The sequence below is a fragment of the Anabas testudineus genome, chromosome 7 (assembly GCF_900324465.2).
Source record: "Anabas testudineus chromosome 7, fAnaTes1.2, whole genome shotgun sequence".
NCBI lineage: Eukaryota > Metazoa > Chordata > Actinopteri > Anabantiformes > Anabantidae > Anabas > Anabas testudineus.
Window position 1 is genome coordinate 18,519,263 of NC_046616.1, and position 12,849 is coordinate 18,532,111.

The 12,849-nt window shown below is 39.2% G+C and overlaps 1 protein-coding gene across 2 annotated transcripts; it reads left to right on the top strand.

The window, feature by feature from the left end:
* The first annotated feature begins 107 nt into the window (after positions 1-107).
* LOC113167992 (6-phosphofructo-2-kinase/fructose-2,6-bisphosphatase 2-like) lies at positions 108-10,378 on the top strand. 2 transcript variants are annotated; one of them, XM_026369008.1, is made up of 17 exons: positions 108-246; positions 1,274-1,453; positions 2,269-2,394; positions 2,724-2,820; positions 2,976-3,042; positions 3,124-3,198; positions 3,297-3,353; positions 3,468-3,592; positions 4,276-4,483; positions 5,109-5,255; positions 5,341-5,445; positions 5,565-5,694; positions 6,612-6,674; positions 6,763-6,827; positions 7,945-8,145; positions 8,664-8,731; positions 8,824-10,378. In XM_026369008.1, the coding sequence occupies exons 2-16, from the start codon at positions 1,363-1,365 to the stop codon at positions 8,724-8,726; spliced, it is 1,620 nt and encodes a 539-aa protein (XP_026224793.1). In that variant the 5' UTR covers positions 108-246; positions 1,274-1,362; the 3' UTR covers positions 8,727-8,731; positions 8,824-10,378. The 2 variants fall into 2 exon arrangements, with proteins under 2 accessions (XP_026224793.1, XP_026224794.1); XM_026369009.1 differs by having other exon boundaries at positions 8,664-8,727; positions 8,822-10,378.
* The last annotated feature ends 2,471 nt before the right edge of the window (positions 10,379-12,849 follow it).

A 12,849-nucleotide genomic window follows, 5' to 3' on the forward strand; every position in this document is an offset into this window, starting at 1 on the left:
TCTAAATACTCCACAGGGTGCTCGAGTTAGAGGGTTTTATTTTGAAAAACACATCAGGAAGCGCTTGTTGTCCCCTTGAACTTGGCAAACCAACTTCCGGCAGCTGCAGACGCCGAAAGGGGCGGAGCTAAAACCTCCTGGAGGAGGAAGGAGTCTCGGGTGAAGGCGAAGGCGGAGTGGTGGTGGTGGTGCTGGCATCGTAGTAAAGAAGGAAAACACATTTCACCGTCCACTTGCTCATTTGTGGTAAGTTTCCTGTGTCAGCGTTTTCTTTTAGAAACCTCGTCACCTCGTAAAGTGAACAAGTGCAGAAGTTTGCAGGCCTACAGGGCTCGTTACACAGTGAATGATGCAGCAGGAAGACGCAGCTCCTCCAATGTTAAACTGCTACTTTACCTTCAGTCCACTGCTTTGACCTAATTACACTGAAATGTACTTGAAGCTGTTTGGTAATTGATACCTGATAATGCAGTGGTTTGAATTTCTTTAGTTTCAATATTTGCTGTTTTTTTATTTATTAGTGTTTATCTTGGTAAGCATAGGTCAGTAAGTGATATGTTTCTGTCTTCCTGCTGCATCATTCAGTGTGTAACAGTGAATGATGCAGTTTTTTAACTTAATTAGAGCATCAAGGACTAATAGATCAGTGCTGGGGTGTAGTGAACTACTTTTTGCAGAAGCTTGCTGTCAGTTCAGCTTTAATCCCATTTACATAGTGATACACCAGGTACCTTCCTTTTTTTGTATAGTCAACTGCTGAAACTACAAACAGGCTTGGGCTGTAAATGGAAAGGAATCCTTCTCTTTTTATTTTACCATTGTTTCTCTGCTGTAATCAAACCCCCTGTGACCAGCCCTGCCCACCTTTTTCATTCATCCAGACTACACTGAAGCCAAGACCAGGAAATGCATTCTTCAGGCAACCACCACCAAACACTTGACCTTTGTCAAGTGCATGTGCATAAGGGCGGGAGTTGCTCGGTGCTCATACAGGAAAAACGTGATCGTGCTTAGACCCCCCGAATCTCAGCCTATGGAAGAATCACTGTGGCCATACTTAAACAGAAACATATCACTTACTGACCTATGCTTACCAAGATAAATACACGTTCTATTGCAAATCCAAGAATGTTGTATACAAAACCAAAATGACATTGCTGCACTTTTCTATAAATAGGGGTGGAGTACTTTTGTTTGTTTGTTTTGTGTATGACATGACAAGCTGCCACTTTTTCTAATAAACTAAACATATTACATATTACATCCTCACCAGAGAGACACTGAACATATCTCACCAGTGGCCATCACCTGCTGCCCCTGGATAAACTGTGACAGGACAGTCAGAGACACATCAGGCTCGTCATGGCTGCCAGGCAACAGAGACCTGCAGCTGCTTCAGACGGCTCAGCAGAGCCCAAAAGGACAGACCTCAGGTCCCATGAGAAGAAGTGCTGTGAGTGGTTTGTTTTTCGTCTACATGCACTGAGGGTGAAACGTTGACACATTACCCGAGGCACCGACCTGTTCTGTATTAATGATTGAACTCTGTGCACCTTAACTAGCACATAATCAAAATGGTGCAGTAACATTTTGCTGTAATGGTTTTGTAATCATATTCTCTAGTTATCAGTTGATAACGTTTCAACAGACACCGACTGTTAAATGTCATGTAAGCAATGTGTAGAATGTGGAAAGGCAAAGTCACCTGCCCACACACACATACCTTTTGAAGAAGAGTAATACAGTAATTAGCAAGGTCAACTCTTAGTCATTGAGCCAGACAGTAGAAATATCACAGTTCATCTTCATTTATATTTCACAGTCAAATGTCACGGAATATATTTAATGAAAAATATGCTATGGATTGAAAATATGTATTGAACACAGAACTGTTGCTGCCTGCTGGGACTCAAAGTTGCTACGAGATCTGTTTGTAGTCAAGTCTGGTCTCGCCAGAGACAAAAGGAGGAAAGAAATGTTGGAATATTTTCCACTTCATGTTCCAGCAGACAAGGTTACGGCGGATTACTGAATTTGGTTACTAAGTCCTAGGACTTAACATTAGCCAGCAGTTGAGAAACAGAAAAGATCAGCTGAAAGGAACACAGCAGAGGTCACGCTGGATTGTTACTGTTATACAGCATACATATAAATGCCCTTTAATGACAGATAGGACATTTCAGTGTTGGTTTTACAAGTGAAGCAATAACTGAACTCTGATTGTGTTTGCGTGTGTGTATGCATGATTGTGGTGAATGCAAACTGCAGCTTGGGCGTCCTACATGACCAATTCTCCGACCGTGATAGTAATGATTGGGTTGCCTGCTAGAGGGAAGACCTACATGTCCAAGAAGCTGACACGTTACCTCAACTGGATTGGAGTACCGACTAAGGGTCAGTGCAGAAGCAACACATTTGAGTTTTACACAGGAAATGAACCCAGTAAGAGACAGTTTGAAATTAGGTTCAGGGCCTTTGCGATCTCTGAAATGGGAAGTTGAATATACAAAGAAATTATTTTGGCATTCACAGATACTACAGTACTTCAAATCTTGTGCTTAAGGCAAAGCTTAATTTGCAGTTATGTTTATGCCAGTTCTCATGAATGCAGAAGAACTGGTTTGGTGGATGCAGTTGAGCTATACATAGCACTTACAGTACAGTAATGCATTTCGCTGTGTTTGCACATCTTTTTCTGTCCCCCTCCATCGGTTGTCCTGCAGTATTCAACCTTGGGGTTTACAGGAGAGATGCAGTGAAGTCGTACAAATCCTACGATTTCTTCAGACACGACAATGAAGAAGCAATGGGAATTAGAAAGTGAGTAAGAGAGCTCCTCTTCACGTTTACCTCCTATGGTGTAGTTGACTGATTTATAAACAACAGGGCCACACTTGAAGATATATTTAAATAGGCAATTTAAAGCTTTTGTAAGACTGCTTTCCAGACCAATTTTTCTAATTGTGTTTCCACAGACAGTGCGCTCTAGTGGCACTGCAGGATGTGAAGGCCTATCTCAGTGAGGAGGGAGGCCAGATCGCTGTATGAAGACTAAACAGTGTTTATATTCTCTGTTGTTAAATTATATACAATTTGGCCTGAAGACCCTATGCTGTCTGTTAGGTATTTGATGCCACCAACACCACCAGAGAGAGGAGGGAACTCATCCTTAATTTTGCAAAAGACAACGCATACAAGGTCAGATTTATATTGATGAGTTAATCATCTTGGCACAATTGTTGTTCATATAGTATGTTTTTACACGGATTATACATTTCTTGTGTCTTTTATTGTAGGTGTTTTTTGTGGAATCAATATGTGACGACCCAGATGTCATCGCTGAAAACATCATGGTAAATACTTATATGCTCACTAAAAGTGAATAAATACTCCTGCAGAGCTCACGTTTGTCCTTGAACTGTTATACGTCAGCATGAATCAGCTCTACAAATATCTCTTTCACAAAGGAAGTGAAGGTGTCCAGTCCAGATTACCCTGAAAGGAACAGAGAAAGTGTCATGGAGGACTTTCTGAAGAGAATAGAATGTTATAAAGTGACTTACCAACCATTAGATCCAGATGAACATGACAAGTAAGAACTTTTTTTTTTGTGTTTTTTTTTTGCCTTGATGTTGTTTAATGCTTCTCATCACTAATCCAATGTAATTGTTCCAGTGTTGTCCTTGGCCTTTGTGTTGCTAAAACATGTACTTACAGGAATCATCCAGCAGGTGGAAACAGGCATTCATGTGTAATATCTCTAATGTAATGTCTGGTATTTGTTGACCTTTGATTTGTGGAGCTGATATATGGGAAATTCAAAATGTGGAAAAATAATTAGGCTCAGATATGTGGTCATTAACTACATGTCTTAGATTTTGTTTGCTTGCCTTGATCTTCACTTGTAAGTCGCTTTGGATAAAAGCATCTGCTAAATGACTAAATGTAAATCTCTAAACTGTAGTTGGTTTGTTTGGTTTCCTTATTAATCAACTGAACAGAACCAAAACTGCGTCATACGTGTATTTGTGTAAATAGTAGCTCAAACCAAACCAAACATAACTTTTGATATCTGTAGAGATGATGGTTTGCTGATCTCCCTGAACTCTGTCACAGTTAACCAGCTGCTGATACAAAATGTTTTGCAGCATGTGATGGATGACATATCAGGATATTTAGACTACACCAGAAGGACAAGATATCCTTTCCTTATTTTATCAAGGTCTCTAGTTGTTGACTCACTTTTTGTTGTGCTTGTTTCCATGTGCTCTGCAGGAACCTGTCCTTTATCCAGATCATAAATGTCGGCCAACGTTTCTTGGTCAACAGGGTGCAGGACTACATCCAGAGTAAAATTGTCTACTACCTCATGAACATCCATGTACACTCCCATTCCATCTACCTCTGTCGGCACGGCGAGAGCCAACATAATATAGAGGGACTCATCGGGGGAGACTCTGAACTGTCGGAGGGAGGGAAGCAGGTGCTTTAAAGGCCGACGTCACAGATTTTTCACTAGTTTGGGGAGTACAATACATGAATGGTTTGAAACCACCCTTTGCCTTCTCTATGTTAAAATATCACTTTAAATATCTAGTGAAAACTCCCCCCAGTGATTTTAGTTCAGGAAATTGTTGTTCAGACTATACAAGCTGTAATCTTGGTCGGCCTGCTTCTGAAGATGACAACCTGAACTGAAAATATAAAGGTTATGTGCCGGTAAACAGCCAACCAGTGGTAGCCTCACATATAGAGAACAGCATCAGAATATGTAGTGTAGTTTTGTCTAACTGTTGTTATCTATCTGTTATCCAACTCCCAGCAAGAAAGCAAAGAAATTATATTTGCTCTAATGTTGAATCAGTCCTTTTTAAATACTGTACTGACGTGGACAAATTGAAATACAATTCAGTCCAGGTAACGCATTGCAGTGGACATTTACTAGCATAAATCCAGCCACATGGATTCAGTAAAATCCTGCTGCTATAAATCAGCAGATGTCAGGGCACTTATGGCACAGATTACTTTGTTTAATTTGCTGTTTAAACTCTGTGTTTAGCTGTCAATTCTCCAACATATACATCACTCCTATATGTTCTCTTTGTCAGTTTGCAGCAGCTCTGAAAGGTTTTGTGGAAGAGCACCGTCTGTCAGACCTGAAGGTTTGGACAAGTCAACTGAGACGCACCATTCAGACGGCAGAGGAGCTTGGTGTTCCTTATGAGCAGTGGAAGATCCTTAATGAAATAGATGCTGTACGTTCTCCATAGTACCATGGACATGACGCACACACAACGCGGGCCTGTAGTTTTTGAGTGTTCTTATTTATTTGTGTTGCAGGGAGTGTGTGAAGAGATGACCTATAAGATGATTGAGGAGAAGTACCCAGAGGAGTTTGCCATGAGGGACCAGGACAAGTATCACTACCGCTACCCTGGAGGAGAGGTAAAAGCTCTTCGTTTGAGGGGTTTTGTTTGTGAGAATTTTCCTTAGTTTAGGATTTATGAGGTTTTTGGTCACATCTGTGTCATTACACTTAACATGTGGCTTTCCCATCTCTCTAGTCCTACCAAGACTTGGTTCAGCGGCTGGAGCCAGTCATCATGGAGCTGGAGCGACAGGGCAACGTTCTGGTCATCTGTCATCAGGCTGTCATGCGCTGCTTGCTGGCCTATTTCCTGGATAAGAGTGCAGGTTAGATGCATGAACAGAAACTACATATGCACCAAGACAACACCTTACATTATAAAGATATTTACCTCATGCAGTTGATTCCTCTGCCAGCAATTGAACTTATCATTTATTAAAAGCTAATATGATTATTTTAATTCAAGTGATACTGTACTGTAAATCAGTTCCACAGAAATCAAACGAGTGGATTGTTATTTAAAATTTCATTGGCCTTGATCTGACCTTGTTCTGGAAGTGCATATAGCCTTGACTTATATAAGAGGATTAGGCATAAGCTTAGGTTAGTAGCTTGTTATGTGAGTGCTGTATCTCAGCAGGTCTTTAGAGTGAGCTCCACATCAGTCAGAATACGTATTTGAAATAGACTCTTTCAGAAATGATATCTCTAATGACATTAGCCATAATTTACTGATTCCAGTAAGTAACACAAGGTTCTTTCAGGCTTGTCATATCACAGTGAACCTTTATATCAAAATTATGTAGATAGGCAAAAAAAAGTGAAAATAATTTGATTAAAATATTAACTGACACTAAATACACTGGGGGAAAAATGTGTGTGCTTTTAAAAATGTGTGCACCTTAATAATAACAGGGTGGTTAGAGTGGAAAAATGCTGCTCAGAACCATAATTGGACATAGGGCAGACGAAGAGTTTCATCAGCAAAGGAAGTGGTCATGGCTGCACTTGTGTTTAAAGGCTAAACCGCAGTTAAACAGGCCTGTGTGGGTGCAGCCCAGACTGGCATGTTATTCTGTTGTGCCCTCCTTTTGGGACATGCAGCACTACAGACTTAACAACATGTACTGTGCCTTTTAAAGAGTAGCATGTGCTGCACAGCTGTCTGTAGAAACATCCACACTTTAAGGTTAGAACCACAGCACAGAAACTCTCACAAGTCATCTTGTTTTTCTTGGCACAGATGATCTGCCTTACTTGAAGTGTCCCCTGCACACTGTCCTAAAACTCACCCCTGTGGCTTATGGTAAGTCACTACACTGTTCATATGTCAACTAAACCTAACATTTTCCTTTGCTGGCCTATGACATATTTTTCTCCTGTCTCTTTTCTAGGTTGTAAAGTGGACATGTTTAACCTAAAGGTGGAGGCTGTCAACACTCACAGAGACAGACCACTAGTAAGCTTCTGACCTTTTGGTTATTTTATGTCATACACATGCTGCCATTTCAGTGTAGTGCACATTGCAGTGCATGCAAATTACACAGTGCTGTTTTAGTTCTGAAGCATCAGATATCCATGTTTAGTTCATGACTACATCTCATAAGTGATAATATTCATACTTCATCCAAGGTTTACACTTGTTCTGGTTTATACATCTTGTTCAGGGCGCACCCTGGCCAGGTCACCAATTTGTCACAGGGCCAACATATAAAGACTACCATTCACATCTCAGGGCAGTTTAGAGTCACCATTTAACATCCAAGTCTCTAATTGCATGTCTTTGGTCTGTGGGAGGATCCAGAGTACCTGGAGAAAACAAACACAGACACGTGGATGTGCACCCAGGTCCTTCTTGCTGTGATGCTACAGTGCTAACTACTACACCACTGTGGCGCCATTAAAACGGCCTCCCACAGCTCTTTGGAGTGAACTACCTGTTTTTCTTTGTTTCTAGTCTTTATGCTAAGCTAAGCTAAGCAACCGCTATCCCCAGCATCATAAAGAACCGCAAAGAAAGGCAAATTTTCACTGATGGTTGTAATGTTTAAAAAAAAAATGACATCCCTGTCGTTACGTGTAACCTTTTGGCACCGGTAATATCATGTCATATCATAAATGTACTTGGAAATCTCAGCAGTAGTACCTCAATCACCGTCATCATTAAAACATCAGAAAGGCAATCAATGATTGGGTTTACAGAGATCATATTGGGAGAGATCTGTGTCTCACTACTAATGGTAGAATGAACACGGAAATGAAATAAATAAATAAAATGATTAATAAATTAGCACCCAAATCTGTAATGTTTGTGCTAATTAGTGTCAAGAATTTCAACCTCAAGTTCCAGACAGAGTGGGTGTTAACACATAAACACATTTACTGAGAAACATCTTGTTAAAGATCCTGTCTGCTATATTTATGGCTGTTTGTCTGAGTTGCTGTTTTTATTAATTTGTCTCCTCACAGTCGCTCACATGAGACACAGTGATTTCACACTAAGGAGACGTTTAATTAGTACAACATAATACACTTGTTACTCACTCTACCTTGTGTGTTTGATCTTCACCCGGCAGAATAAAGTCCGACCAGATGTTGTGTTGCCAGCTTTCCTCAGACGGAACAGCTTCACGCCGCTGTCCAGCCAAGACCAGCTAAAACGACCTCGTCTTTACAGCATGGGCAACCCTCCACATGCCCGCATGTCCCAGGCCCCTGCGTTACCCAGCATGCAGTTCTCTGAGGCATCTGAGGGGGCGGAGTTTCTTCAAAGCGAGGTCAGTATAGTACTTTGTCTAATAATAATAATGTATATGACATGATTAAGAGACTTGACAGTAAAAGACACATGTCCAAGTGTCCTTGGACAAGACACTGAACTTTGAACCCATAAGATGCAGCTACCTGTCCACAAGAATTTCCCCAAGAGGATTAATAAAGTATCAATTATTATTATTATTAATTAACTAACTAACTTCACCAGATGTTTAGATTTTATTTGTTGAGCCAAAATATTTGTTTTTAGAGTCTGGAGCTTTTACAAACAGAAAGTCCCCTTTACAAATAGCGTGTAAATGTCTTTGCCAGTGTTTCTGCCCACAGAGTGACCTTTTATTACTATTAGATTTACGGTGCTTCAGAAACTGGGAGTGAGCAGAAAGAGAGTGCTTCACTCTGGCTGCTGACCTCAGATTTTAAAATTAGCTTGAGTTCAGTCAGTGCCAGTCAAAACAAACACCTCATTCCTCTGTTGCTTTCTCTCCGCCAACTGTCTCCAACTTTCCTCTGCGTCCAGGACTCTTTGAACGGTTTCACTGCAGCCGACACAGACGACTGTACGGAGTTAGAGAAGAACTAAAAGAGGTATTTCAGCCCTTTCCTCATATCAGTCATGCAGGAAACCTGCACTGTTCACTCTAAAACATCTCATACCTTCACTTTGTCATTTATCCCAGGCGTAACTCCAAATGAATGTAACACCAATGAGGACAGCTGTAAAACCTCAACCATCTTCAGCCATCGCATCCTTAAACACTGTATTACTCACCGTGTCTATACTGAAGTATCTGGTTTTTGTGAGCATGAACTAAATGTTTTTGCACAGCACTCCTCAAAATTGAGCTTTGAGCCATATGACACATACACTATACAACAAAACTAGCATCATCCGTACTACATTCGTTTGTGAGATTCTAGTCTTTTCTTTTATTTTATGTTAAACTTTGCATGCCTCTCTTATATTGGCAGAAATATTACTCACTTGATTCATAGTTCCCACATTTGACACATTGAGTATTGGAATGAAACATTTGAAACAAACATGAAATGAAGCATTTCATAGTGCATTTACAGTATGGATGCTAATTTCATGTTGCACAGTCAACAATATGCAGCCACTGCACTGTACCCCATTTGGTCCTGACTCATTTTGTCTGTTTCATCTGACCAAAGAATGTTCTGTTAAAATAATATAATTATTTAAGATGGTTACATTTAATTTAACCATTTAAAGTTGGAATGATGCACAGTGGTGCACTCAGTTTTGTTGGATACTGTATACAATGAACATTTGTAGTATGTAAAAACTAAAATGTAAAATTAGTTAGTGGCACACTTCACATACTATAGCCTACAGTCAAAATATGCTGTATTAGATGATTGATTATGAATTGTGCAGCTCAGAGGAAGCACTTCCCTTTAGTTTTATTGTAAGAGAAAGCTTCTCTTCAACAAAGCCATGCATGGCCTTAATTTGTTATGCAAATGCAAATCCTCTGGTGATCTGACCAGAAGTGTCTTAAATTTAAGCATTTTAAATACCATTGTTTGCAATGGGTGTTGAAATGTGTTATTTATCCCTGTAAAACGTGCGGCAGCTACGTTGTTTCTCAGCTTTTCCTCCGTGATGATATGATGATCTCACTTTTATGTAATGCCTGTTTATGTGGTTTTCCTTGTACTCAAATGGCTTTAACATATTCGGTCTCTTTATATGATCATGTAAAGCTGGTCACATTTGAATTCCATGAAAGTGGTGAGATATTTCAAATACACTGGATCTTTCCTCGTAACTGTTAAGTGATGCCATGATAATGTTTTCAGATGACTTTTATCCCTTATTTTTAGAAAAGTTATTTTATTTAAAGGAATGTAAGACTGTAACAATAGTAACCAATTAAAATTGAATTATTTTAGTATATAAAATGGATAATATGCATAAAGGTTATTAGCAAAACATTTGACTGTCTTAAAAATTACAAACTATTATGTATATATTTTATCATTAAATAAATTTGATGCTGCTTTTGCTGTTTTTTATTTCTTATTTTGACTTCGAGTGAGTAATACTGTCCATAAAGGGCCAGACCCTCTAATGTCACCACCTAGTTTGTTGCACACATTTTCCGAAGCCACATCTAGAGTTGTGAGAGAGATGTTTATGGTAAGATGCTGTGTTACACGAATAAAATTGTTAATGATTTTTTTAAAAATAAAGCAACATTATTTTCATATCATTATCATTATTTTATTATGTAATATTTCTTCAACAGGTGCAACAGAGGAAATTATATCATTATTATTAAATGGTGTCGTTTGTGAGGAACACACACACACAAACACACACACAGTGAAAAGTCCTGAATTCTGTTCTTTGGCTACACTCACTAACTCACATGATGCAACATGATTTAAATGGAAGTAATTCACTATTAACAACTGCTGAACTGCATCATCAGGGAAATAGAGAAGGAACAGGACAAATCACTTTTATTTCAGACATTTTAATCAGCAAGTTGCTTTGAGGCCTGAAATTATCCTTTTAATGACTTATTTAGATTTTTTTTAAAAAGCATTGATTAGTTTAAATTGATTTCAGATGTTAAACAAAAATATATTATGAGATATTTGAAGAGAAAGTATTAATTACTTTTAGTATTTGTATTAAAATACTAAAGAAATGTGTAAAACCCAAACATGAGAATATGCTTCTGTTAACAAGTCCCCAATTCTCTCTAGATTACGTTTCTGTTTATAAGTGAACCAAGGTCCCGTCAGACCATCAAGGTTTGAGCCACAGTGAGGTTTGTGGCTGAGATTTAGTTTATGATGTTCAGGCAGGGCTGCTTTGTCATTGAGGAGTGTAAACATGTGCAGAAAGTCAGTAGTCAGACAACATTTACCTACTTTACAGCGTGTAGAATCACAGTCGAAAACAGGAAGGGCAGAGGTGAAATGAACATACATTTACACACTGTGCAGTGTTTTTTGAACATTGAACATTTAATTTATGTGCAGTGTTGCAGCGGCTGAGTTCATAGGTCAATCATCTATGAACCACAAAGGCTGGTGCTTCGGCTCCCGGTTGCCCTTTGTTCCTGGCCAGCGTTCCAGGAGAAGGCACTGAACCCCAAAACCCTGGTGTTTCAAAGGAGCTGCCTGTCAATGAGAATTTCCTTAAGGTGTATGAAAGTATCAAGTAATTATTTATTTATTATTATTTTGTTTACACTGCAGTTTTGACAGACACATAACCCCCTTATAGCCACATCATCTACTATTCACATCATTTCAGGTTGTCTGTCAAGAACGAACACGTTAGATTTTAATGGACAAAGAAAAGGTCAGTGTGACTTCATGTATGTCCCATTCTTGATTCATGTATGAATTGCCTGGAAAGATTTTTTTATTTAGTTATGGCACAACTCATGCATAAACTTATTATTGACAGATATAAAAATCTAAACTGCTACTTGACTGGTTGTGGAAGGCAGACAACCACAATGTGTTAATTCTAGTTTTAATATACAAGTAATTCAGAAAGCCTCATTATGAGTTAGTGAGCGTAGATTGATACCGAGTCTTGGCTGTTGACTTCATTTAAATTAAAATCTAAAGCATATTAGAGTAGAGTAGATAAGGGTAGGACTGTAAATCATTTTCTACAGTGACTTCATGATGTGACAGGTCGTTACATACTGAAATAAACACAACGCAGTCGTGCTAAATGTCTTTTTATACAAAGACAATCTTATTTTTTTTACTTTACCTAGAAATATATCAGATGCACAAGGATCTCCACTTTTTTTCACCACATCTCCAGCGTGTGTTATTGTCCCTAGTTTTAATTTCAGTTTACAGTTTCTAAGTAATCTCATGACTTGAGTTTGTGCTGCAAGTGAATAAGTATGCCAAGACGCAGCCTTGGCCTTTCCCCAGCTATTTCAGCCCTGTGAGATAAAATGTCTCAAAAACATCTAACTCAGTGTTATATTCTTCTCTTGGCTATGTGTTACATACATATGACATTACATAGTGCACATAACAGATAATAGATTAAAGTTTTCATTAAACACTGAACTTTTTGGCTTAGCTTATGTTCCCAAAGGTGAACCACAGCTGTGGTTCAGGAGATTGAGCAAGTTGTCTACTAACTGGAGCGTCAGCAGTCGATCCCCGGCTCCTCCTGCCCCGAGTGTCGAGTTGGGAAAACACTGAACCTCAAGATTTTCCCAGGTTGTTTCTGAGTTGGAGTTTTCTTTGGTTAAGCGTAAAGAAATGACTAAAAGTAAACGTAAAAAGTCAGTGTGTGCTGAGTCACAGTCATGGTGACTAAAAGTTACGTTGGGGATGCTCTGGAATGACTGCGGCCACCACTACAGGAAATGCAACCAGTTCTCTGTGAAGTTTAAAATAAGTAGGAAAACAACTTGGCTCAAAGATGCAGAGCTCTGTGGCTGAGTCAAGAGACGGGAACTGTTTAGTAAATAGGTGAGGAATACTATTAAAGTCATCAAAGGTCATTCTTGTGAATGCAACATCTCAGGAGTGCCCTCAGGAGATTTCCTGCTGTAATCGTTTCTCCTGCTCAGACTGGAGATTTAAAAATGCCGTCCCAACACACCCTTTAATCACAGAGGCCAAAATCCACATTCCTTGGTTTCATGTGATACTAAAACTAGGTCTGAATCGGTCAAGTGAAA